General features: G+C 60.2%; 7 protein-coding genes across 7 annotated transcripts; 3 read left to right on the top strand and 4 right to left on the bottom strand.

The window, feature by feature from the left end:
* Nucleotides 1-740: 740 nt before the first annotated feature.
* Nucleotides 741-3,753, top strand: VTJ83DRAFT_497 (uncharacterized protein; the record flags this gene model as incomplete). Its single annotated transcript, XM_071011517.1, has 5 exons — nucleotides 741-792; nucleotides 965-1,164; nucleotides 1,221-2,801; nucleotides 2,861-3,553; nucleotides 3,613-3,753. The coding sequence occupies 5 exons, from the start codon at nucleotides 741-743 to the stop codon at nucleotides 3,751-3,753; spliced, it is 2,667 nt and encodes an 888-aa protein (XP_070869850.1).
* A 914-nt stretch (nucleotides 3,754-4,667) lies between these two features.
* VTJ83DRAFT_496 (uncharacterized protein) lies at nucleotides 4,668-6,177 on the bottom strand (the record flags this gene model as incomplete). The annotated part of the gene is made up of 3 exons (XM_071011506.1): nucleotides 4,668-4,892; nucleotides 5,104-6,011; nucleotides 6,075-6,177. The coding sequence occupies 3 exons, from the start codon at nucleotides 6,175-6,177 to the stop codon at nucleotides 4,668-4,670; spliced, it is 1,236 nt and encodes a 411-aa protein (XP_070869849.1).
* A 1,087-nt stretch (nucleotides 6,178-7,264) lies between these two features.
* On the bottom strand, nucleotides 7,265-7,882 carry VTJ83DRAFT_495 (uncharacterized protein; the record flags this gene model as incomplete). Its single annotated transcript, XM_071011495.1, has 2 exons — nucleotides 7,265-7,624; nucleotides 7,700-7,882. 2 exons carry the CDS (start codon nucleotides 7,880-7,882, stop codon nucleotides 7,265-7,267), a joined length of 543 nt encoding a protein of 180 aa, XP_070869848.1.
* A 1,069-nt stretch (nucleotides 7,883-8,951) lies between these two features.
* On the top strand, nucleotides 8,952-9,895 carry VTJ83DRAFT_494 (uncharacterized protein; the record flags this gene model as incomplete). Its single annotated transcript, XM_071011484.1, has 3 exons — nucleotides 8,952-9,085; nucleotides 9,137-9,202; nucleotides 9,274-9,895. 3 exons carry the CDS (start codon nucleotides 8,952-8,954, stop codon nucleotides 9,893-9,895), a joined length of 822 nt encoding a protein of 273 aa, XP_070869847.1.
* A 1,839-nt stretch (nucleotides 9,896-11,734) lies between these two features.
* On the top strand, nucleotides 11,735-13,683 carry VTJ83DRAFT_493 (uncharacterized protein; the record flags this gene model as incomplete). Its single annotated transcript, XM_071011473.1, has 4 exons — nucleotides 11,735-11,995; nucleotides 12,067-12,100; nucleotides 12,178-13,355; nucleotides 13,429-13,683. The coding sequence occupies 4 exons, from the start codon at nucleotides 11,735-11,737 to the stop codon at nucleotides 13,681-13,683; spliced, it is 1,728 nt and encodes a 575-aa protein (XP_070869846.1).
* A 301-nt stretch (nucleotides 13,684-13,984) lies between these two features.
* On the bottom strand, nucleotides 13,985-15,851 carry VTJ83DRAFT_492 (uncharacterized protein; the record flags this gene model as incomplete). The annotated part of the gene is made up of 3 exons (XM_071011462.1): nucleotides 13,985-14,435; nucleotides 14,600-15,611; nucleotides 15,671-15,851. The coding sequence occupies 3 exons, from the start codon at nucleotides 15,849-15,851 to the stop codon at nucleotides 13,985-13,987; spliced, it is 1,644 nt and encodes a 547-aa protein (XP_070869845.1).
* Nucleotides 15,852-18,565: 2,714 nt separating this feature from the next.
* Nucleotides 18,566-20,589, bottom strand: VTJ83DRAFT_491 (uncharacterized protein; the record flags this gene model as incomplete). The annotated part of the gene is made up of 3 exons (XM_071011451.1): nucleotides 18,566-18,994; nucleotides 19,147-20,313; nucleotides 20,419-20,589. The coding sequence occupies 3 exons, from the start codon at nucleotides 20,587-20,589 to the stop codon at nucleotides 18,566-18,568; spliced, it is 1,767 nt and encodes a 588-aa protein (XP_070869844.1).
* Nucleotides 20,590-21,321: the final 732 nt, after the last annotated feature.

Below are 21,321 nucleotides of genomic sequence, written 5' to 3'. Positions count from 1 at the left end.
CTGCCTTTGCCAGTGCCGGCAGGTGGTCGCCGCGGCCCATGCCAGCTGCTGCCGCTCCGGTCGCTTCTGGCCTCCCCCCCCCTGCTCTCGCCCGCCTCTCCCGCAGCAAATCCAGAGGCCCATCCTTGCGCCTGTCAACGTGCAACACAAGCCTTCTGGGGTCAACGGGACCAATCTTGACGCATCGCGCAAGTGCACGACGAGGGCGAACGCCTCGGGGTTGCTACAAAGTGGGTCCCAGGATTCCAATCTTTAACCTCACGCAGCCGCCCCAAACTTGTCCTCTGCCACCCTGCCAGATCCCTTCTTTTTTTCTTGTTTTGCCAGGTTCCTCGGGCCTCCTGCTTTCTTTCCCTTCCTCCCACAACAAACCCCAGTCCCTCGCTGCGAGAGCACCATCGTAGCGAGTCCCTTTTCCTCAGCCGACCCTGTTCTTCCCATCCTCGGCCGGGGGCCTTTTTGTTCCCGGGCTGCTTCGAACTCGACTCATTACAACCAACGAGATCGCCCGTTCGCTCTCCACGCATCCGCGCCTCACCATCGCATCGCCTTGCGCGGCTTTGCTACGGCGTACCTGGGCCCGAGTCAGCCCGCCCGGTTTTTCGGTTCTCTCCCTTCAGTCTCTTTACTTCATCCAACCCCAACCCCAATCCCGTCCGTCTCGCAGCGTTGCCACGCAAGCCCTACCGCGTTGCGAGCCCTCCATCTTCGCCATCCCTCAGACACGGTCTCGGAGAAGCATGCGTGGTGACAGCTCTGACGACGACGTTCCTCTTGCGAAGACGACCCAAGGTAAGATTCTCCCCTTTGCGTCCCGGACGCGGCTGTTGTCGGTTGCTGCGGCACCGACAACATGCTTCCGGCTTCTGATCGGCGCACCTTCTTCCCGCGTCCTGGCCGCACTTCCGTCTCACCAGCCTCCCTCGTCGTCACATCTCGCTAATCTCATCGCTTGCATCGTTAGCTTCTATCACCTCTCCTTCAAGCAACCGCAAGATGGACAGCGCGGCGTCTGTGGGCCTCTCCATCCGCAAGGGCCCGGTCGACGATCGAATGGACATCGATTCCACGCCCAACGGCGCCGCGAAGCGCAAGTCTCGCACCTCCGCTGGCGCCGCCCCGAAGTACAAGGAGGAGTCGGACAGCGACGATGGCGCGCCTCTGGTATGATTGTCTCTTGCTGCGTTCTAACCCAGCACCAGGCTGACGGACCATGGCAGGCCAAGCGGCAAAGGTCCAACCGCAAGCAGGTCGAGTCGGACAGCGACGACGAGCCGATTGCCAAGAAGAACGGCATGAAGCTGCCTCCCTCCGCCAAGGAGACGGCCACCATCGAGTCGTCTGACGACGACAAGCCGCTCGGGTCGAAGCTCGCCCAGCGGAAGGCAAACATCGAGAAGGCTGCTGCGAAGGATGCCAAGGCCATCCGCGCCAAGAAGCCCGCGACCAAGAAGGCCATCAAGGACGAGTCGGACGACGAGCCTCTGGCGAAGCCCAAGAAACGCCAGCCTAACGGTGCCGCCTCGGCCAAGAAGACCAACGGCGTCAAGAAGGAGCCCGATTCCGATTCCGACGTGCCCATCGCGAAGAAGGCCAAGGCGGCCTCCGCCACGAAGGGCAAGGCCGCTGCGGTCAAGGAAGAGTCCAAGGACCTCAGCGAGAACGAAGAGGAAGAGGAGGAGTATCGTTGGTGGGACCAGCCGAAGAAGGAGGACGACACCATCAAGTGGACGACCCTCGAGCACAACGGCGTGCTCTTCCCGCCTCCGTACCAGCCTCTCCCGAAGAACGTCAAGCTCTACTACGACGGGAAGCCCGTCAACCTGCACGTCGAAGCCGAGGAGGTGGCGACCTTTTTCGGTTCCATGCTTCACTCGACGCAGAACGTAGAGAACCCTGTTTTCCAGAAGAATTTCTTCAACGACTTCAAGGATATACTGGACAAGACGGGCGGCGCCAAGGATATGAACGGAAACCCTGTCAACATCGCCGAGTTCAAGAAGCTCGATTTCACCAAGATCTTTGAGCACTACAAGGCCATCAGCGAGGCTAAGAAGGCCCGCTCTCCCGCAGAGAAGAAGGCCGAGAAGGCCGAGAAGGAGAAGCTCGAGGCTCCCTACATGTACTGCAAGTGGGACGGCCGGAAGGAGAAGGTGGGCAACTTCCGCGTCGAACCTCCTGGTCTCTTCCGCGGTCGCGGCGAGCATCCCAAGACGGGCAAGGTCAAGAAGCGCGTCATGCCCGAGCAGGTCACGATCAACATTGGCAAGGGCGCCAAGGTGCCGGATCCGCCCCCGGGCCACAAGTGGAAGGCTGTGCAGCATGATAACAAGGCAACTTGGCTGGCCATGTGGCAAGAGAACGTCAATGGCAACTACAAGTACGTGATGCTCGCCGCCAACAGCACCATCAAGGGCCAGTCCGACTTCAAAAAGTTCGAGAAGGCCCGCGAGCTCAAGAAGCACATCGACCGCATCCGTGCCGATTACACGCGGGAGCTCAAGAGCGAGATTATGGCCGACAGGCAGCGCGCCACGGCCATGTACCTGATCGACAAGTTTGCCCTGAGAGCCGGAAATGAGAAGGACACGGAGAACGAGGCCGAGACGGTCGGCTGCTGCTCGCTCAAGTACGAGCACGTCACCCTCAGGGAGCCGAATACGGTCATCTTCGACTTCCTCGGTAAAGACAGCATTCGCTTCTACAACGAGTTTGTCGTCGATCGTCAGGTGTTCAAGAACCTCAAGATGTTCAAGAAGCCTCCCAAGGAGCCGGGCGACGACATCTTTGACCGGCTGACGGTGGGTCTAACGATCCTGGGGAGACGGGACGACTGGTACTAACGCATGCCGATGTCTAGACTTCACAACTCAACAAGCACCTCTCCAGCTACATGCCCGGCCTGACCGCCAAGGTCTTCCGTACATACAACGCCTCGTGGACCATGTCGAAGCTTCTCCAGTCCCTCAAGGTCGAGGACCGGACCATGGCCGAGAAGATCAAGCTCTACAACGATTGCAACCGCGAAGTTGCCATTCTCTGCAACCACAAGCGAACCGTCGGTGCCAGCCACGAGGCCCAGATGGAAAAGCTTGGCGACCGCATCAAGGGCCTCAAGTACCAGAAGTGGCGCACCAAGATGATGATGCTTGACCTGGATCCCAAGCTCAAGAAGAAGAAGGGCGCCGAGTACTTTGAGCGCGACGCGGAGCTGGACGACGCCTGGATCGGGCAGCACCAGAAGTTCCTGGCCGAGGAGCTCAAGACAAAGATCGAGAAGAAGTTTGAGAAGGACAACGAGAAGCTCGTGGCCGAGGGCAAGGACAAGCTGCCGGCCAAGGAGCTTAAGGAGCGCCTCAAGGCCGTGGGCGAACTCGAGGCCAAGTTCAAGAAGGAGAACAAGACGGGCAAGGTCGAGGCCGAGGGCAAGGGGCCCACGGTCGAGAAGCTGACGGCTGCCGTTGAGAAGCTGGATGAGCGGATAAAGACCCTCGAGCTGCAAGCTGCGGATCGGGATGGCAATAAGGAGGTGGCCCTGGGCACGTCCAAGATCGTACGTTTTCATCACGTTCTCGCTGCCTGGAATTCATACGAGTTGCTAACCGTCTCCAGAACTACATTGACCCCCGCCTCACGGTTGTCTTCTCCAACAAGTTTAATGTTCCGATTGAGAAGTTCTTTTCCAAGACGCTCCGGGACAAGTTCAACTGGGCCATCCAGTCGGTTGGCAAGGATAGCACCTGGGAGTTTTAAACGGCTCCTGGGAGAGCAATCGGGGTGGAAGCATTGCGTTTGTATATTATGCGGCGTTTCTTCGGCCAGGTCTTATTGGGCGTTCGCAGGCGGATAAAGGGGGGAGGAAAGTCGTGCGCCCCAGACGGCACCTGGCAGGGAAGAGGTGTCTGTCTGGGCAGATGAAACGGGAGCGGGAGTTGCACAGTGACCGGCGTTAGCAGATGGGGGGAGGATCGAGGGCCCGCTAGCTCCTTGATATTGGAGCTGGTCCTCTTCAGAATGACCTCGCAGTGATATCTGTCTGCTGGCATTGCAGGCATACGGAGGTCGTTCTGGTGCATATTGCTTAGACGGCGTCATAGCAGACTCTGAGAACAAAGACAGCCTCGAAAAGTCTTGCCGTCTCAAGACAACGTCGTTATGTAGTCAAGTCATTAGTTTAGCCTGTTTCACAGAGGCCATGCTGAGTTGGTCGATAATTATCGATGACGATTTAATTCTGTACGAGCCCTGAACAAATACGCAACTGAGTTTGTGATTGTGACTAGGGAGAAATCCAAGCGAGACATCTGCCGAACAGCTCATATCCCATCTTATTATTATTCGTCTCTCGCCTCTCGTCCCTCATGAAAGACCCAGACCTGCGACTGATGATAGAAAGTCGCCTGCCATGCTATCCCAAAGTCTACATGCAGGTGGTTTATGTTCCGACTTCGCTGCTGATGTTCTATGTATCTGCCCGTGATGTCATCCGTGGTCCGAAAGGAAAACCAAAACAAACCCAATCCACAAGGTTGAACGCCGCGCGCCCATGTCCAAGCCAACAACACTTGCTCCCAACCAAGTCAGGAGCAGACATCACAACCCAAAAAAAAGCAAATTACCGACCGCCGTGCCGCCAACCCATTCATGATGCCCGCCCGCCCATCATATCAAAAAAGAAGAAAGAAAAGATACGGGAAAAGCACAGCACAGACGGCCGAGACTAGGCCGTTACCCGAACGCCGCAGCGCACCAGCGCCGTTCAGAGGAGGCGCGGCCGTTGGGACAACATTGCCAGCGGCCGTAGGAACGACGCTGGTCGCGAGGGTGGTGTCATCGCCGGAGCCACCAGAGGGCGAGGCAGGCCCAGAAGAGGGTCCTTTGTTGGGAGGGGTCTGTAGTTTCTCTTGTTAGCCGTAGTTCCCCCCTGTGACGTGCCCATCACCACGCCAAGGCAGAAAAAAAAAAGGCAAGGGGCCGTGAGGCCGCCCGTCTGAGAGGTGAGGTGCCTGAAAACAAAAAACAAAAAAAGGAAAAAAAAAAAAAGAAACGCCAAACACCCGACACACACAAAAGGCGGCTTCCTCTAATAAGGTACGTACTTACAGTGCTAGAACTGCCGATAGGGACGACCTTGCCGTCCGAGGTCATGACCCAACCCGAGGGAATGGGGCCAACCGTGCGCACCGGACCTGTCGAGCTTCCGATGATGCCGCCTTGCGGCACGGTGGGGGAGGCGGTGTGCGTCGTGACGGGCGGGGCGCTGGTCGTCGCGCTGATGGGCGCCGCGCCGCCCAGGTTGCCGTTGATCTCGCCGCCCTCGGAGCGGATCGACTGCCACTTGCCCGAGGCGTCGCCGTAGGTGTACTGCTTGCCGGTGGAGTAGTCGGTGATGACGGCCGAGCGGACGACCATGGAAAAGGGGCCCTGGGAGTAGTCGGTCGGGCCGCGGGCCCACTCGATGGTGCCGGGCGGGTTGGCCGGGTCGCCGCCGGCCCAGGCGCCGAACTTGACCTGCATCGGGGTCTGCGGGTAGAGCTCGGGCGCGTCGTTGAAGTGCACCGTGCGGACGATGGTGCCGCCGACGTACCAGACGATGCGGTCCGAGGTCCAGTCGATGGTGTAGGTGACGAACTCGGCCTGGTTGTGCGGGGTCGGGTTGAACTGCGCGTTGGTGTAGATGGGCCGGCCCTGGCTGAAGAAGTTTGTTTGGACCTCGTTCGGATCGGAGCCGAGCCATTCCATGTCGATCTCGTCGAGGGCGTCGGAGAGGAGGACGAGGGAGCTGACGATGCCCGCGCCGGGGGCGGCCTTCATGGTGACTTCGACGCGGCCGAACATGATGTAGAAGATGCTTTCCAGCTGGGGGGCGTCGCCGGACTTGGCAACGGTGAAGGACACGCCGTCCGGGCCGTAGGTGGGCGTCCCGCCGCTGGGGACGAAGGAGTTGACCTCGCCTTTGGTGAAGTCGACGTTGATGGTCATGCCGAGGGCGGTATTGGGTGGGCAGCCGGCTGGAGGGGCTTGTTAGCTGGTCCAGAGCCCCATCGGCCGGGTTCCGAGGTTGGCCGACTTACAGGTTAGCAATGGGTTACAGGCCGACCATGTCTGGGCAAGCGCCGTGTTGCCGAGGAGGGCGGCGGCCGTGGCCGCGGCTCTCCTCCATCCACGAGTCAACATGGTGGCGGGTGGTTTGGGGGAGTTGGAGAGGCTCGCAGGCGCCGATTATCGACACCCGAGGCGGAACGGTTCCAGGTCGATTCGTGGGGTAAAGGGAGGGGCAGAGAGGTTCAAGGGCTTGGTGGTGTAAGTCGCTGTGCGTGGGATACACAAAGGGGCCGAAGTCGCGATGGGATATCGGCCGGACAGGGCACGTCTGCAAGATAAAGACAGGAAAGAAAAGCCAACGGGAACCCGGGCGAGCCTTGTGTGCAGTCCAGAGCCAATCTTAAAAAGACTGAAGGAGCCAAGATTACAACCTCGCCAGCCACCTCGCGTTAGTGTTGTCGTCACGCCCTTGTGGGTCTTATTTTCTTCAACACAAGCAAACAACCCGAGGCTCCTCAGCTCAGGTGGACCAGGATCATGTTGGAAACGTGCCAAACACGAGCTGTTGGCGGGGATATTCAGGGGGCTGGGAAGAGGCTTAGCCACAACGCGAACGCTATCCTACGCGCGGGTGGCAAGGTCTTGGCATTGGACTTGGCGGCCGGGCGATACGGGGCTCCACTTTTCCCGCCTTCCGGAAAGCGTCCACATGGCGCCGATCGTATCGGCGGCAATGGATCTCGCCCACGTGTAAGTCAAGTCGAGATGAAACATGGAGAGTCAAGTCAGGCATGACAGCCTCCTTTCCTACCGATAACTATACCCAACCACCTGTATCAAGCTGCCGCATGTAGGGTTGCATGCCCGTCCAGCTTCGAATTCTTAAATGACAATTCCTCACCCCGAACCCAAGGCCATGTCGCGACGATCCAAGGCCCTACCGCCGCCCACTCCCATTCCCACGCCGAGCATCTCTGGCGCTCGTTTTGCATTCTACCAATCAGCCAACCCTTGATCGCATGGGGCTTCTTTCCGACCCAATGCTGCTAGACCTGCAATCCAAGAATGACACCCACAAGGGAGAATTGGGATGGGCGCGGCGGTGGACTTGAATTTGTCTCCCACGGCATGCTCAGTGGAAACCCCAACGGCGCCGTCGAGAATCGGCTCTAACGTCACTGTCAGTAACCAATTGTGAAAGCTCCACCACATCCACCGACTAGCCCAGAGCATCTGAATCGGTCCGCTTTTCCTCGTCGCTCATCCCGCCGACCTGCGGCCTCAGACATCGGTACAGGCCGTGGCCTGCCATGCTGATAACCATGGCTGCGCAAGTAGCCCAAGGGAAGCAGCCCAGGAGCACGAGATGTGCGTCGGCTGTGAGGCTATATCCGACCAATGCGGCGCTACCGAGGACGACGAGGTAGACAAAAGCCTGGAACCGATCCCGGCCTCGTCTCCGGTGCACGAAGGACGACACGCAGCAACCGAACATGAGGCAGGCAAAAAGCACAAGGCCGGGTGGTGGACGGAAGATGGAGCCGTCTCCCGTGTCTTCGGGATCCAGCCATGCGGACATCTGGTTCTCGGCCGAATTAATGCCAAGCCCGCAAAAGCCCGGGAACTCGGAGGCGGTGGGTTCAGGGAGACATACTGTAGCTCGCCGGTCCGCGGTATGGACTGTAAATTGCCATATCACGAGACTGCTGAGAAAGCTCAACATAATCTCGATTGTCTCGTATGTCAGATGCCGATGGTTCGGCGGTCTGGTAGCAGCGAGGAGGAGGACAGGGAGCTGTTGGAGACGACATGGCTCCCGCCAATTGTTGCATTTCATTGGACTTGAAATGGTGGAAACAAGCAACCGATAAGTCGAGAAGAATGCGAAGGATGAGGCTCTGGAGCCAGGATATACAATCCAAGAGGCTCTGCAAAAGGACTTGTGAGGACGGAATGAGACCTACCAACATACCAACACAGCCAGACCGTCGCGCTATTATACACGCACGGCAGAAGCAGTCGTTGCCTTAGCGCTGAATACATTGGCCGAAGCCACACAACCTCTCCGTGAATTCCGTCCGGCCGCGCAGTACAGACAGCGTCCAGGCCTACGGTGCCATGTCGGGCGGTCTGGATGGGGTCTCAGCCGCTCCTTGACATCGCCAAGACGCTCACACAAGGCTCGCCTACTTGGCCATCCCGTGCGCTATCAACGCCCCAAAATGGCGCGTGCTGCAGCAGTTGATGTCGGGCGTAATTACTCTTGCTGAGGCTGAGCCCAGGACCGACGGCTTGCTGCACTCACCGAAACACGAACCAATCAACCTCCTCCGTTGCTCGAAGAGCCGCACACCACTCTCAAGGCGTCATGTCACCATCTACGCGGCCCAGGGCGAACTACGCTGCCTTGCATCCAGAAGGTCAGCAAAGAGTCGAGGCAGCCGACACTTTGCGCAGGCCCCCCCTCGAGAAAGATCAAGTCATCGACCCCATAGGCTTCCCATTGTTCGCCTTCAGGAAGGCAGCGGCCATTGGGCCCCGTTGAGGCTGACAAGCCCGTGAATGTTAGCTATGGCCATACTTTGCGTATTCTCATTATAAGCCGGGTAGACTCCTGACCGTTGCCTTGGATCGGCATTTCCTGGTGAGGCTAGTCATCTCATCACCCCATGGCCGAGATCCATTCTCGTCCCGTCAAGCTCATCATTCATTTTGTCTTCAAAATCGTTGCGGCCTCCCCTAGGATCCGCTAGGCTTCCCGGCCTTGCACTCCCCACGATCATCTACCAACCATCGTCGAATGCTGCCTATGGTGAAGTGTTTCTCGGTATTACATACGTTCCAGTGTGCACCCATACGATTTACGACCGACGGTGGCGGTGTCCCGCCAAGGCACTCAATACACCATGGAATATGATGTCGATGCCCATCGTCCTCGATGTTATCGTCAAGACGCCGAGGTGGGCACTCGTGCCCTCATGATTGCCATATCCCTTTTCTTCCCCATGACTCACGAGCTATGGGCTGAGGTCCGCACTACGTAAGACGAGGGCATTCCCTGCTTCTCGACGGCTTCTGACGCAGATCCCAGCATCCTGTGCATCTTCTTCATGTCCGCCTTGGGGTTTCACCTTTTACATCTGCCGACGTTTATTCGGTACGTGGCCCATCTCGGAGGAGGATTTCGTTGTATATTGATTATCGGTCCACGGACTGACGTTCGCCCAGGGTCGGACGGTTTACAGTTCCCGTGGCCATTTGTCTGGTGCTGCTCTTCATTTTGTGCGGCCGATACCCCAGCAATGATTGGTTGCCGTTTTTATTGACGGCCATAAGTCTAATCACGGTTGGGGTGGACGAGGCCTTCGGGTCGCTGGGACTTTGGGGACCCCCGGTTGTCGCTGGCGATGGCTCGAGAGAACCCATGCCAACAGAGACCGATCGCTCGGCGTTAAGGAGCAGATCGACGACGATGACACGTTCAACTATACCTTCCATCGAAGCGCCAGACCTCTTGGGGGAACCCTGCCCTGCCGACCTGATGCACATGGGACCGTCATCCCAGCTGGCATTCAGCGTCTCAGGAAGCGACAATGCCACAAGCACTCGCCTCTCCCACATCTCGGGAAAATGCCAGTCCGATTGGGGGAGCGAAGTCATGCAATTCTTTGAAGAAGCTAGGTTCAAAGACACGGCTGCCCCTGGGCAACAAAGAGCCGCCGGGAGGGATCGAAGACGGGGATCGGCCGAGGACCCGGGCCGTGATTTGGAAGCGGGCCCAAGTCGGGGCCCCGATGATGTGGGAAGCATCTCCGAGACAAGCCCTCTGTTGCCAACACGCAGGCAGTGACCGCATCGCCGCCCGCCCCCCCCCCCCCAAAAAAAAAAAAAAAAAAAGAAAAAAAAAACCCTTGAAGATCGGCTTTGGCTCGTGGTTGTGGAAACTAGCCCGGACCCGTCACAAACAGCAGGCACGGAGTCGAGATCAACTGCACGCATATTAGAGCCCTGTGTCGTTTCATTAGACCTTCGCGCGGGATTCGCAGCGCGAGGCTTCCCCTGGGTGGGTGCGCTTCCCACCTCTCCGGGACACCCAACGCCTTGGCTCTAGACACTACCATCCTAATGCCGATGGATTCGAGGTTGTATGTAGATGTGAGGTTATGTATAGGTTCGATATCGTATATGGATTCGATGTGTTTGACGGATCTGGTTTCCTGGCGATTCGAGACCTAGTATTCCATCCATGGCCGGAATCAAGGGTGCCTCCTGCCCAGCATTCTCGAGACAAGGCTCTGGGATGGCATGCGCACACCATATTGCACCGTGTGTTCTTTCATGAACATGATGAGGTGTCTTAGCATCCCAACACCTGTGGGCATAATCAATACCCAGTTTGACAACCGGCCCCGGTTTCAAAGTATGCTTTGCTACTACTTATTACGACCGGCATGATGACCCACGAAGACGTTCTCAAACGGCTTCCTTTTGTTTCCTTTTTTTCCCAGAGACTAAAAGAATACGGGCAAACACTGGTGTCGTGAAGCATTTGCGGTCAAGCCTCGACCGCGGCCGCGTGCCGTGGTCATGAGTCAGACAATCCTTCCCCACGGGTCTCATCGTCGCGTGGAAACTTGTTCTGCTGAAAATACGTCTCTGGTCCACAGCACGATGTCCTCTGGAAGGCAGATAGAAAGCAGGAGAATGGGCTGCCTGCTGTGTATAGAAACTCGTCGTTTCATATGTACAATATGAAATCCATTTTCGGCGGACACAGCTTCATTGCATGGTGACCTTCTGGGCGCAGAGATATGCAGACGGAGACGAAACTCTCATGAGCTTTTTGCACACTTGGAGGGCATCCAAACAGCATACGAGCACGCAGACGCGGTATAAATATACAAGGATGCAATGGACGATGGGAATCGTGGGATAAAGGGAGCACGCAACATTACGGTATAGGTACCTAGATGCGTCCTAGATCCGTCCTACCTGGAGGTACTAATAACCAACCTTACGTTACAGAGATGAACCCCGATCACCCAGCGCTAGGGTACCTCGGCGTAGCGGGTGGTGGGTCCGACTTGGGGGCCATCGGGTCCGCCGCATTACTGCGTACGGCTGCAGAAAGGAGGAGTCAAGTCCTGGTCCCTGTCTCCGTCAATCAAGTGGTAAGCAGGACTCCATTTTGTCATTTTGTGCTTAGCAAAAGAGCGGTGTTTGTTGTGGTCACAAGGTCCAACTGTCCAAGTAATGTTTAGTTCGACCCGCCGGGCCAGAGGGTTACTGACGGCTAGCCTCGGGCCCGACACCCTGCGCTAACGGCCTTATCTCGAACGTTACACCCCCCCCAAATCCAAGATGCGGTGCCTTTCGGTGATTACCTGCTCGCTGTGGGAAGCTGGCAGCAACCCGGCCTTTTGTTCTCCATTAACCATTTTTGGCGGGCTCCGAGGGATACACCTCCAAGAACCCGGGCCTTTGTCAGGAAACCAACCCCGAGGTTGGATTGCCGTCGTCTGAAGACCTGCATCCGCACCCGCAACCCCTAGCAAGATCCCCACCCGGATACGGTCCAAGACGGTGATACCGGATTACCGTACAATACAAAACCCCGGTACCAGCCGCCGGCTCCGTTCCAATAATCGATCCGATCCTCGGGTCCGCTCCGGGCCCGATCCCGGCCAAGATGCTACCTTTTCTCCGGGCCGGCGCCCGCCGGAGTATCTCGGGGCTCGGGAACCATATCGGCCATGCCGCTCGCCGGTCTTCTGTCGGCGGCCAGCTTCAGTTCCGTTCGGGTTCGTCCGAGGCCGTGGCCTCGGCGGTCCCTATCCCGGAGAAGCCGCAGCGCGTCACCCTTTCCGACATCCAGGAGAGACGTTCCAGGGCCGGCCGCCTGGTCGCTCCTACGGCGGCACCCAGCGATGCGGACATGTTCAAGGGGCCGGTGCGTTGTCCCCGGGCGCTGAGATGCACAGCCCAGGAAAAGGCCCCGATCCAACTAACACCCAAGAGCAGACCGCCGGCAAGCCCAAAGCAAAACGCTGGGATCGTAGGCACCCCAGACCCCGTCTCATCACCCCTCCCCTCTGGCTTTCCGCCGCGCCAACGCTCACCACGCCCACCCAGACCACCTCACGCACGAATCCACCCTCCGCGCCCCTTGCAAGCTGAAGCAAGCCGCCCGGCACCTCAAACAGCCCGGCATCATCTCCCTCGGCGGCGGCCTCCCTTGTCCCGAATACTTCCCCATCTCCTCCCTCAGCCTCCACGTTCCCGTGCCCCCCGGCTTTTCCGAGCCCGACACGCTCTCGGGAGGCGAAACCGTCGCCATCGGAAAGTACGACGCCTCCGTCCCCCGCGCGGCCGGGCAGCCGCCCGCCGCCGAGTACGACCTTTGCATCGCCCTCAACTACGGCCAGGCCACCGGCTCCGCCCAGCTCACCCGCTTCGTGACCGAGCACGTCGAGCTCGCCCTCGGCGCCCCGCCGTACGCCGACTGGGGCGTCTGCCTCACGCCCGGGAGCACGGCCGCCCTGGAGCAGACCCTGCGCATGCTCTGCGACGGCCCCGGCCGCCGCGACACCCTGCTGACCGAGGAGTTCGCCTTCAGCACGGCCCTCGAGACGGCCGCCCCGCTCGGGGTGGGCGTCGCGGGCGTGCCCATGGACGAGCAAGGGCTCCTGCCGGGGGAGATGGACAGGATCCTGGCCGAGTGGAGGCCCGAGGAGAGGGGGGGCGGGAGGAGGCCGCACGTCCTGTACACGGTGCCGAGCGGGCAGAACCCGACCGGCGCGACGCAGGGGGCCCGGAGGAGGCGGGAGGTGTACGAGGTGGCCAGGAAGTGGGACGTGCTCATCGTGGAGGACGAGCCGTACTATTACCTGCAGATGGGGCCGCCGGGAGAGAGGAAGAAGGAGCAGGAAGGGTCACAGGGGCTGGAGGGGTTCCTGGACGGGCTGCTCCCGAGCTACCTCAGCATGGACGTGGACGGCCGGGTGGTGCGCATGGATTCCTTCTCCAAGGTGGTGGTGCCCGGGTCGAGGCTGGGGTGGATCACGGCGTCGGCGCAGCTGATCGAGCGGTTCGTGAGGCACGCCGAGGTGGCGAACCAGGGCCCGAGCGGCTTCTCGCAGGTCATCCTGCACAAGCTGCTGGATGAGCGATGGGGCCACGAAGGGTATCTGCGCTGGCTGATGCATCTGAGCGACGAGTATACGAAGCGGCGGGACGTCATCGTTGCCGCGTGCTCCGAGTTCCTGCCGAAGGAGGTGGTGAGCTGGAACCCGCCGCTCGCGGGCATGTTTGTGAGTACACTTTTCCTTTTGAAACTCACCCCGCTCTCCGCATCGCATGTTGACCAACGACGATATCCTACAGCACTGGCTCAAGGTCCGGCACGAGACGCACCCGGACGCCGCGAGCAAGAGCATCCTCGAGATCGAGGAGGAAATCTTCAACCGGTGCATCGCCAAGGGCGTGCTCGTTGCCCGCGGGTCGTGGTTCCGTGCCCAGCAGGACAAGCCCCCTTCTGGGCTGTACTTCCGTACCACGTTTGCGGCGGCCACGCCCGAAAACATGCGCGAGGCCATCCGCCGGCTGGGAGAGGCTATTCGGGAGAGCTTCCGCTTGTAGTCTAGGGTGGAGGGGCGCTCTGGGGACTGGCGACGAGCGGGTCATGGGGCATCGATGGCGCATATAGGTACGGAATATCTCGTTGGGATTCAGGTTGCCATGAGCCGGATGCATGCGCAGATTGAAGAAGCAGAGAGATGAAAGGACACCAATAGGAAAAAGAAACCCCAAAGAAGAGATATTTATATAAATATATACATATGTATACCGACCCAGGACAGATGTTGTCCAAAGAAAAGAAAACCCGCGGCACGCCACCTCGTCTCTCTCTCCCCCGCCACCTCCATCAGAGCTCTCCCTCTCAAGGCCTTGCCTCCTTCTCCGCGCCCCTCCTCGCCTCCCACAGTCCCACCACGACGCCCTTGCCCGGCTGCAGCACAATGTCCGACTGCAGCACGGGCACGCCGCCGTCCACCTCGGCCATGTGGTTGTCGATCCGATCGTACCTCTGGAACAGCCGCGTCAAGACGTAGCCCATCTCGGTCAGCGCGAACTGCTGGCCGATGCAGATGCGCGGCCCGCCGTTGAAGGGGATGTACTGCCAGGGGCGGGGCTGCCAGCCGAACCAGCGGTCGGGGCAGAAGACGTCGACCGGCGGGAAGTTGGGGCCCGGGGGCGGGTAGAGGTCCTCGCGGCGCTGCATGACGAGGGTCGAGTAGGCGATGGGGGTGTCCTTGAGGACCTTGACGGGGAGGGAGCCGTCGGGACCGCCGCCGCGGGGGAGCATCGTGTCTTTGAGGGCGAGGCGGACGCTAAGAGGGGGGGGGGGGGGGGAGAGGGCGAGACGTCCAAGGTTAGTCATGAGGGTTTTCTCTCTCTCTCTCTGTCTCTCTCTATCTCTCTCTCTTTCTCCCTCTCCTTCTTTCTCTTCTCTTCCAAAAAAAAAAAAAGAAAAAAAAAAAAAAAAAAAACTCACTTGTAAGGGACGACGGGGTACAGCCGCAGCGTCTCGTTCATGACGTTCTGCAGGTACTTCATGCTCTTGAGGTCCTCGTAGGTGGGAGCGCGGGTGGGGCCGACGACGGACAGGATCTCGGCGCGCAGCTTCTTGAGGGCCTCCGGGTGGCGGGCCAGCTCGTAGATGGTCCACGAGAGGGTGCAGGCGGTGGTGTCGCGCCCGGCGAGCAGCACGGCGATGAGCTGGTCGCGCAGCACGCGGCGGTCGCGCGTGTAGCCGGCGAGGGCGTGCAGGAAGGTGTAGCCGGCGTCGCTCTTGGTCTTGGTCGCCAGCTCCTCGGGGGTCAGCCGCAGGGCGCGCTCAATGTACTGGTTGACAAAGCCGTTGATGACCTTGAGGGCCCGGCGGAACGCGCGCCGCGGGACGAGGCCGTTGAGCGGGCCCGCGCGCGAGATGACGCTCTGCACGTGCTGGGCGACGGCGAAGGCGTCGGCGAACTCCTGGCGCGGCGTGGTCAGCGACTTGACGTCGTAGCCCAGCAGGAACTCGGTGGCCGAGTCGAGCGTGTAGCGGAAGAAGAGGTCCGCGATGTCGACGGGCCGGCCGTTGCCGGCCTCGACGTCGACGGGCTGGGCCTCGCCGTTCAGGGCGCCGCCGTTGGCGATGGCGCGGAACAGGGTCTGCATGTGGCTCTCAAAGACGTGCAGGTCGCTGACGCGGTCCTTGATGAACTGCGGGCGGATCAGCTGGCGGCTGTTGTGCCACAGGGTGCCGTCGGTGGTGAAGATGCTGTCGCCGAGGAACTCCTTCCACTCGCGGTGGAAGAGCTCCCCCTTGCCAAAGTCCTGGAACTGCGTGGCGAGGATGGCCTTGATGTTGTCCGGGTCCGCGGTGAAGACGATGCGGCGGCCGGCGATCCGGGTTTCGGCCGTGTAGTGCTTCGTGTTGGCGCCTTCAAACGTCTTGCGCCAGAAGGAGAGCTGCTCGTACTTGATGACCGACCTTACGCTTCCCGCAACGAAGTCGAAGCCTGCAGGGACGGGTGGGTGAGCTTGCTGCCGAACCGACCGAGCGACGACGCCAGCTTACCAAACGGCGCCCATGATTTGATCTTGGGGGCTCTGGAGCCCGGCATCTGGGCCAGCCTGATTTCTTGCCATATCGGCCTCAGGATGAGGGCCACGATCAGGTACCCAAGCGCCAGGGCCGGGAGAGCGAGCACGGCTGTTTTGGCCGAGACATGGCCCGCGAGCGTCTCGAGGAGGCCCATCGTTTGGGTAAAGAAAGGCCGGACGGGGGGAAACCAGGGATGAACGGGCTCTCTCTTGCTGAGGATCGTGGGCGATTGTCACACGTCAAGGGGGGGGGGGGGGGGGGGGGGGAATTGGATGAGGGGCACTGCTCTCATCCGTTGCAAGGTGGAGAGCAGGACGAGCCAGGGGCTCCAGGACAAGACAAGTTCGACGCTGCTCCGTCTGTTGTTGGTGAGATATGTTCTCCTAGGATACGGGGCGTATCGTTGTAGCACACTCGCGGGGGGGGAGGTGGGTGAACGACGAGGAGAACAATGGGCATGTACGGTTATCCGGTTGAAAGCACCGCTATCTTTTGGGGGGGTCTTTGCCCTTCTTATTTCTCTCTTGCTACATTGGCATTCCAATTCCTGTCGCACCGAGCACTCATCCCTCCCTCCCTGTCTATTTTCCACCCCCCCCCCCCCCCCCGCCGCCAGCAATGATGTGAAAAACGCTGGTGTTAAGCGAGACCCGGCAACTTGGCTTGCGGGGCTCGGCAAGGAACAAGACGGGGAACGGAGTTGACCATCCGTCCGAGAACGTGTGGCAGCTTGGGTCAGTGTCGTGGACAAACCAGGGCAGGGCGGAGGCATTGGGCGCCGGAGGCATCCCGACACCAACGGCAGGGCTGTACTCGGATTGTACTATAGTGGTATGTACAAGCAGGCCCATGGACGCATTCGCAGCAGACGCAAGGCGAGCATGTAACATCGCGGCAGAACCGGGCGGCCCGCGAGGGGCCAGAAGGTGGCATGGTTTTGGTGTGGCGAGCGCTGGCTTGAGACGTTAGGGCCGACACGGGGGGGGGTGGTGGGCGAGGGTGGGATCGGCCTGCCGGTTGATCGACCATGGACCGGGGTCGGAATCGAAGCGACTGCGAGCTTGCAAGGACGGGGCAGGATTGCGATCCGTGACGACGTTTTTTGGTTGCCGGCCTAGGGCATAAGCCATCTAGGCGATCCCGTCGGCTCGGCTGTGTCGCAAGTCCGTACGACGTATAGCATACCTAGCATGGTCAGGTTGTAGCGTTCGTACAAGCACATACTGCGTACCATACGCACCACACATCCCCATCCCCTTGCCCCCTCTATGCATCCACATGGATGTCGATCCATCAAGCGTTTTACGCAGTAGTTCTCCTCCCCCCCTTACTTCTGCCCACCGTCACCGTCGCCGTCACCGCCCTCGTCTGGGGCTCCGCGGCGAACGGGCCATGTCGGCTCTACAATGTTCTGTATGTACAAGCACGGCGTGGTCTCGCCGTCATGGTCGGGCGGGCGCCTTCGCAATGGCATGCATCGCGCGGCGCGGCGCTGCAGGTCAACGCGCCTCGAGCTGTGGTTGGTGCGCCCGGAAACGCCAATGCCGAGGCTTCTTTTAGCGGTGCCTTGGAGAGAGGTTGCTAAAACGCGGGGAAGTGGGTACGCCGTTGAGGGTCTCTTGATCGCAGACATCAGGCCAGCGTCGTTGGATGGCGAGACGGTTCTGGTACTGTATCAAAGGGGTGAGACAAGATGGATGTCCCCCCCCTCCCGCCCCCGGGATAACCCTAGACAAAAGCGGCCGCCTTCCGATGTGTGCAGGTGAGCAGCAGCGCACGACACAGATGCGTTGTTGCGTAGGTAGGTCATGCCTGTCTGTCTCGGGACACGCGCCGTTTGTTTTGTTTTTCCTTGTTCCGTTTTGCTTTACAGAAGGGGCTGAAACCTGTGCTGCGTATGTCCGTGTACATGCATATGTATAATTAGTACATGCGATACCAGCAGTCGCCGATGGCTCGATCCCGGGTCGGAGCCGGGAAATGCTATCGGTGACGGTTTCCGCCGCATCTGCCCGTCGGCGCGGAGCAACTCTGAAGAGCGATGTGGGGGGGGCCGGGACGTGGATTGGTTCACGCTTGCATGTGTGGTTGGCAAAGTTCGTCCGCCCCCGGATCGGCGCCGGAGAGGTGCCCGCGGGGGTCGGAGTGCCCCGTCCATCCCGGACGTGAATGCAGCAGCCGCCTTTGAATGGTTGACAGTGGTTGACAGCGCCTACGGAGCACCAAGCACAAGTACTCCAGTATGTACACGCATACATACTACGCAGTATACATCGTACAGCTGGCAATCCCGTGGGCGCTTGGGTGGCGAAATGACCAAGGATCACAGCTATCGCAACAGGTGCCACCTCGGGCCTGTCTGTCAACCTACTTTGGCAGGGCTGCTTGCTATCTTTTTTTCTCACGCCAAGTGAGTGTAGGTAACGGTAGACGCCAAAGATTCATTTCGGGGAGATTCCGATGAACTACCAAGGCCTCCACACGGATCATGTCCGGTCAGGGGACGGAATTGCTCCGAACCTCCCATGATCCATGATGGACCCCCCGGGTGACATCACTCGGTCCGTGCAAAGCATCATTCCCTCCACGAACTACACGGTAATAGCGCAAAACCCATCGCTAGCTGTAACTTTATCATCATCGGGCCTTGGGTGTGCTGCAGCTTCCCATAACGATGCTCAAAAGACCAGTAACGCCGCCAAAGTTCCCCCCCCCCCGATGTCAAGTGAAAAATCAAGCCTACCCCGGGTGTGCAATTCCCCCTCCACACCCCCTTTCCCCAAGAAATACTACTCCGTGATCCCATGTTTCCAGGTATCCCTTCACCTCCCTCCCCCCCGTCTTCCCCTCTTTCCTCATGGAGCATATTCATGGAGCATATTCGCATTCCTCCGGCTTCCCCTGCGTGCAAAAGGTCATTTGCACCGGCGAGCTCCTCACGCCCCTCAGCACCATCCTCTCCCGGAACTCGTTCAGCCTCGGGGCCGCCTCCAGCTGGCTCCGGTTCTGGCCCGTGGCCGGGTCGATGCGCCCGGACCAGAGCACCTCGCCCGCGGCGCTGGCGCGCGGCCACAAGAGGGTGTCAAAGTTGGTCGGGTCGATGGTCTCGCTCCACATGGCCACCTCGCCGCCCAGGACGAGCGCGGCCTGCTCCGGGGTGAGGCCGGCGACCGGGTCGTGCGCGTAGACGAGGCGCCAGTTCTTGGTCGGGTTGCACCAGTCGTTGAAGGGGAAGCCGAGCTGGAACGCGGCGCCGTTGTCCCAGTTGAGCCATTGCCCGCGGCCGCAGTCAAGGTACTATGCGTTTGGTTGATTTCCCTGGTTAGCGGTGGTGGTGGTGGTGGTGGTGGTGGTTGATGTTGATGCGACGACGTCTCGCGCGAGGCCTAGCCTCTAGGTAGAGCGAGCTCTCGATGGGGTTCTCTTCCTTTTTTTTTGTGGTCACTCACCCAGTAGTTGTAGTTGCTGTCGATGACCTTGAGCCCCTTCTCGGTCAGCTTCTTGACCGACTCGCCGCCGAGCCAGGCCTGGACGACCGTGTCGGTGCCGATGGTGACGTTCCACTCGAGCGGGATCTCCTCCCACACGACGGGCGTCAGGCCGGCCTTGCGGACGCGGGCGTGCTGCGCGTCGATGAACTTTTGCAGCAGCGGCTGCAGCACCTCGGACGAGTTGGAGCGGACGCCGTCGTCGAGCATCGAGTCGTTCTTGTTGAGCTCGTCGCCGCCCGTGTGGAAGTAGGCGGCGTAGGGGGCCACGCGCGGGAGCAGGTCGTCAAAGAGCCTCTCCAAAAACGCATCCACGGCGCTGCTGTTGAGCTTGAAGGCGCCGCACGGCGGCTGGGCGCACCACCAGTGGTACGGCAGCTCGTTGTAGGCGACGATGAGCTCCGGGTGCGACAGCGCCACGACGCCAATGTGGCCCGGCATGTCGATCTCAAAGTACACCTCGACGCCGCGGGCGGCGCCGTACCTCTGGATGTCGTCAATGTCGGCGGGGGAGTAGGTCTGGCTGGGGTGGTAGGCGCCCTTGGCCGACACCTCGGGCATGGACGGCAGCACCAGCGGCCACGACTGCGAGTCGGTCACGTGGATGTGCAGCCGGTTGAGCTTGTTCCACGCCATGGCGTCGATGGTGCGCAGGATGTCGTCCACGGGGAAGAAGTGCCGCGCCGTGTCCATGAGGACGCCGCGGTGCGGGAACCTGGGGGCGTCCTCGACCGCCACGGGGGCGTACGGCGTGTACCAAAAGGTGCCCGTCGAGTGCTGGTAAAAGAGCTGCGAGAAGGTCTCGAGGCCGCGGAGGATGCCGATCGACGACGCGGCCGTCAGCTTGGCGGCCCCCTCGGCGCTGACCGTCAGGCTGTACGACTCGTCGACCTCGCCGGCGAGCGGCTTGAAGGCGCTCGGCCGGTCCTCGGCCGTCTGCACGATCTCGAGCTTGGACAGCCACTTCAGGCCCTGGTCCACGTCCGGCTCGAACCGGCTGCCGGGCTTGTGCAGCTTCCACGGGACGAACTTGGAGTCGAAGATGCTGCCTAGCGCCCGGGACACTCCGGCTTGGACCACTTCCTTGCTCGTGAGCTCCCGCGGCCGGTAGCCGTGGGTGTAGGGAAGCTGTTGGAACAGGAAACGTCCCGTGTTAAACCCTTTGTCAAAGCAGGGGGGGTGCGGCGAGGTGTCGGGGAAGGGGGAAGAGGAAGAAGAGGAAGACCAGCATACAGGTTCGCCATTGTAGGTGATTTGGAGGGCATGGTGGATGTACAGGACCGAGGTGCCCTTGGTAAAGTTCTTGGGCGCCGGCCAGACGGCCGTTACAGGGAGGGCGAAGAGCAAGATGAGGAAGAAGGAAAAACAGGAGCGTAGCCCCGAGGCAAACACGGCGGCAACCATCATGAGGGGCCGACGATGGGTGGACGGCGGATGGCGGTTGGAGTGAGGAGGGGCATCCATCAGCTCGAGAGGTGACGGGAGGGGGGAAGGGGGGCGGTATTTGTCCTTGCTGCCCGGCCGGTCACTGGAAAGGCGCAGCAGGGCAAGGTCCCGGCCATCCAGGGATAAGAGGGGAAAAAAAAGAAGAAACAGCCACGAGGGTGGTGTGGAATGCTGTGCTGGGGTCGTGAAATCAGGAACCGCGTGGGCTTGGAAACCCCGTCCGGCGTTCGGGCATACTTCCTGGACCAGCGAGACAGATGATGGCGATGGTTGGTCGGGCGGTCGAGATCCAATCAGCCATGCAATGCCTTGGACCGCCGTTGCACCGGGATGGTTGCAGCCCGCCACGGGAATCCCCCCAAGAAAACCGAGAGCTCGTTTGGGTAGCACGCTGACTGTGCGTTTGTCCGCGGGCCTGAGACAAGGACTGGTGGACCGAAGCGCGGGCGTTGTCTCTGAATCTGATCCAAACCACCACCCAGGGCCGGGGCGGGCACGCGGCAAGGCAGGCCAGAACCTACCACACCATCCGCCACGGTATCCACACGATTGGCAACGGTTGGGATGATCCGAAACACCAGCTCAGCTCGGGGCGAGGGTTTGCTGGTGATGGTAGTAGTTGTAGTGGTGGTGGTGGTGGTGGTAGTGGTGGTGGTGGTAGCGGTGGTGGTAGTGGTGGTGGCGTTGCTG

This window comes from Remersonia thermophila, chromosome 1 (assembly GCF_042764415.1).
Source record: "Remersonia thermophila strain ATCC 22073 chromosome 1, whole genome shotgun sequence".
In the NCBI taxonomy this organism is placed as follows: domain Eukaryota; kingdom Fungi; phylum Ascomycota; class Sordariomycetes; order Sordariales; family Chaetomiaceae; genus Remersonia; species Remersonia thermophila.
The sequence above is the reverse complement of the archived record's forward strand: the minus strand, read 5'-3'. Positions and strand labels throughout refer to the sequence as shown.